This window comes from Mizuhopecten yessoensis, unplaced genomic scaffold (assembly GCF_002113885.1).
Source record: "Mizuhopecten yessoensis strain PY_sf001 unplaced genomic scaffold, ASM211388v2 scaffold8537, whole genome shotgun sequence".
Taxonomy (NCBI): domain Eukaryota; kingdom Metazoa; phylum Mollusca; class Bivalvia; order Pectinida; family Pectinidae; genus Mizuhopecten; species Mizuhopecten yessoensis.
In genome coordinates, this window is record NW_018407597.1 from 746,787 (window position 1) to 750,738 (window position 3,952).

Genomic DNA, 3,952 nt, shown 5'->3' on the forward strand with positions numbered 1-3,952 from the left:
TTTAGAACGATCATATAGAAAATTATCCTTCATCTCTCTCTCTCTCTCTCTCTCTCTCGTTTGGTATGAAAAGAGGTGAAAGTGCTGGGAAACTCTATTCCCTTTGTTTATATAAACATATTCCTTACATAAATTTCCGCACTGATGCTAGAGCTGCTCTGATTATATTCAATTACAATTGTTCGGATTCAGCTCCTACTTTAGCAAACAACCTGATACATACATAAATTGCCAACACATTATATGACATACTAAGCGTGCCATATTTTCCATCAAGCCATTTGTTTAAAACAATAACGGTTTTTGTTTCAAACAAAGATCCTGCTGAAATATCTGAGCGACGGACACAAAGTGGGTTCGGCGGATGAGGGCGAGACTGTCACCCTAAAATTTCACGATAGATGTCTGCGACTTGATGATAGACTCATCGAGGTGTCCGCCACATCACACGTGCGCATGGACGTGGAAATAAAGAAAACAAGGTTGATTTTGTAATATAAATAAACAATTAGAAAATGGCAAATTAAAACAGACAAGTCAGTGGCAGTCTTTTGTTTTTCGCCTCATATAAACGTTGTGTGCATTTTATATCTACGTATATCTCACATTTAGTTTTAGAGATGGGTGGTTGTGGCTGCAAGTTAGGGTAATACTTCTGTTATTCAATTGATATTTGTGATGCAAAAGTTACAATATATTAGCATCGTATTATTATATTGATCATTCTGATTGTTTCAGTGATGGAGCAAGTAACGATGTTGGGATTGAAGATGTAGGTGTCAGGTAAAAATCTTATGCATCGCTGTGTTCATATTTATCGAAACAAGCGCTGTTTCCGAGATAAAGTAGTATTAAGCTGTAATATTTTTAAAAGTATTTAATATGAAAGGACGCATTCCTAAGTAGTAATGTATATTTTATTTTTATTTCAGTAGCATACCGGGGGTTTCTTTAACAATGCGGATGTTCAGAATAGAATTGTAAAAAAAACACTGGACCAGATGTAAGTAGCAATATGTTTTATTACAGAATATATTCTGTTATGGTGTGTATACAGATATGTTTTGTCAGTTATATTTATTCAATTTTATTATTCGTTGTGGCTTCTTACAGTGACGATAGGAAGGAGCCAGTTTCCATTCTGCGCTGTTACAGGGACATCTTTCTCCGAGGGAGACCCCTTGACGTAGATGCTATATCTATTTGCCCAACCGGAGAAACTGCATGTATTTTCGTCGGCCGGAACAGCATTCTAAATGATATGACCACTGAGATTGTTGAAGTCCATAATTTGAGATTTCTATTGGAAGTAAACTTTTATGGCGAAGAAAGTGAAGACTTTGGTGGTCCTCGCAAGGAATTTTTTCGTCTTGCCGAGGAGGCGATCAAGACACGTCTTTGTGAGGAAGCTGACAACCTGAAGCTGGACGACCTACACGTAGCATCTAAAACATTTTACGTTGCCGGGATTGTCCTAGAAAATTTACCATTTTTGTTCGCCTTATTTCACATCATTCTTTACCTATACGCATTCCTGCATGCACCACTGAAAACAATACAATATCAATATTCACTTTGCTTTGTATGTTTTTTTTTAAACAATTGAAATAGTTCATATGTTAATAAAGATAAAATCATATACGAGAAACAAATGCAATTGTTGAGGTTTCGTTCGTCGCTGGGAATGTCAGCAGTGAATATACGGTAAATGCTACAATTTATGGCCAAATAACAATATAACTGTGTTTCCCGTTTCCCGACCGACCCTATTTTTTCATGCCGAGCCTAATCCATATTATTGAATTGTGTAACTGTCACTGTTATGCCTTTATTAGCTATTCAATTTTTCAAAGTGTAGATATAATTTGCTATGTATTTTATCAGCCTTGGCTTGTGGTTAATATAGTGTTAATATTAATGTACTTTATTTGTTGTTCAATTAATTTGAACTGGTGGCAGTGGAAATAGTGAACAGAAAGCATCAGTACTACAAAAAGAACGTAATACTGGTGACCATCAGTGGAGTTAAACTTTGTGTCCAGCAGTAAGAATGATTTTTTTATTTGTGTATTTATTTTACATGAATCGAAAATTATGTATTTCGTGTCATTCATACTTAATTAAAACAAATGAATATTTTTAACATTCAAGGAGGTAATCAGATTTTCTTCACCAGAAAACTATATAAAATAAAACAAAATAACATGTTTTTCCTACCTACCTATCTATTTTTTGTAGCCGAAACAGGAAACACCCACACATTCTTGTTTGGCCCTACATGTCTTACAAATAAACTGGGTCGGACATACCTGTGTTTGGGGCTAATGGCTTTAAAGCATCGTTAGCTCTGTAACGATGAACTCGTGCACGTATTATGAGGGCTATTTATTTACGCAGTGCATTTCATTAATCAGGATCAGGTCTGGTCTGGCCTCAACCTGTGATAAGAGTTGCTGTTTCACCATTCATCAATGTCATATCAATTAACTATGTGTATTTGATATTGATGGACAACCGTTTATATATATGGAATAATGGAATACTTTTTAACATATCAAGATTGCTTTAAGCATACCTTGCTCATTTTACATTGTAAGTATCGAGTAATATGTCTGATTTTATCGTCGATATTTCTTTTCGGAGCTAACCATTCGTATATCAAGACACAAAAATAGACAAATAGTGACAGAGAATAAACATAAGACAAAAATAGGTGATTGCACCTAAGAAATCTAGTAATAGATACAATATATAATCATTACACGGCACTATATATGTATATATATAGTATAATATAATGGAAAACAATTCAAACTTGACTTCATTTTGACTAAATTTAGTCTGAAGCAATGTTGGGTGAAGGGGACTATAAATAGAGGTGTGCTATTTCAATGTCACCCGAAAATAGATTTCGCGCGTGTTTTCACACAAGGCATTGTATTTGTGTTTAAAGTGAAAGGCGAGCTATCGGGATTAAATAGTGAGTCGGTTTGCATCAACACTGAGTGTCACTTCCCTCCTCCACACGGTATTTAAATTCATCACAGGTGTCAGATAATTGATTCGGACAACGGCTACAGAGATTAATAGCTATATTAATAAACACATTGTCTAAATGATTGATTGATTGAACAAAACAATTTGAGATCACGTTTTTCATACTTTAATTTGTTATGATATTCTGTGTTTCCTTCTCAACACTAAACAATATTGCTCTATATTGTTATAAGTAAATATTTGCATTTAAAGATATATATCTGTTTTACCGTCAACTTTGATATTGTTGACCTTAAAACTAGGAAATTATCATAGATGCGTTTTCTTTGACATATAAAGCCATCAACCTAAAGACGGATATACAATGGTTTGAAGTATGAAATTTTAAGTCTGTCTCACTTTAAATCTCTCCTATAATCATGTAATGTTAGATTTACCTCATCAAATATCTAAACTGAATTAAGAAACTGTTACGTAGCTCCGGTATTATAGCATAATTTTATAATCATATAGATAACTATGAAAAAAGATGATTGTTTAAGATCCAATTGGTTTCAGTCATCTTTTGATCACTTCACTATTAATCACGAAAAGTGGTCTAGCATACTCTATAAATCAGCGAAAATATGATACATAATTGAAGTAGTTATCAACTAACTAACATAAACATTAGAACTTTAAAACTATAATTAATGATACATATACATCTACCAAGTGGGGTTTAACCAACTTAAGATAGTATAAGATGCGAGTGATATACTTAAGAGCTAGATTGCTTTTTAGGTCACCTGAGACAAAGTCTCAAGTGACCTATTGCGATCGCCTTTTGTCCGTCGTCGTCCGTCGTCCGTCGTGCGTCCGTAAACAATTTACATTTTCGACTTCTTCTCCAAAACCCCTGAACCAATTTCAATGAAATTTTGCAGGGACCTTCCATGGACAAAGGTCAACAAAA

General features: G+C 34.3%; 1 protein-coding gene across 1 annotated transcript in view; it reads left to right on the forward strand.

Annotated features, from left to right (window-relative positions):
* The first annotated feature begins 1,261 nt into the window (after positions 1-1,261).
* Positions 1,262-3,952, forward strand: part of LOC110456155 — a 9,012-nt gene continuing 6,321 nt past the window's right edge. Inside the window, exon 1 of the mRNA XM_021506727.1 lies at positions 1,262-1,478. Within this exon, the coding sequence (XP_021362402.1) occupies positions 1,262-1,478 (217 nt within the window). The remainder of the gene's footprint in view (positions 1,479-3,952) is intronic.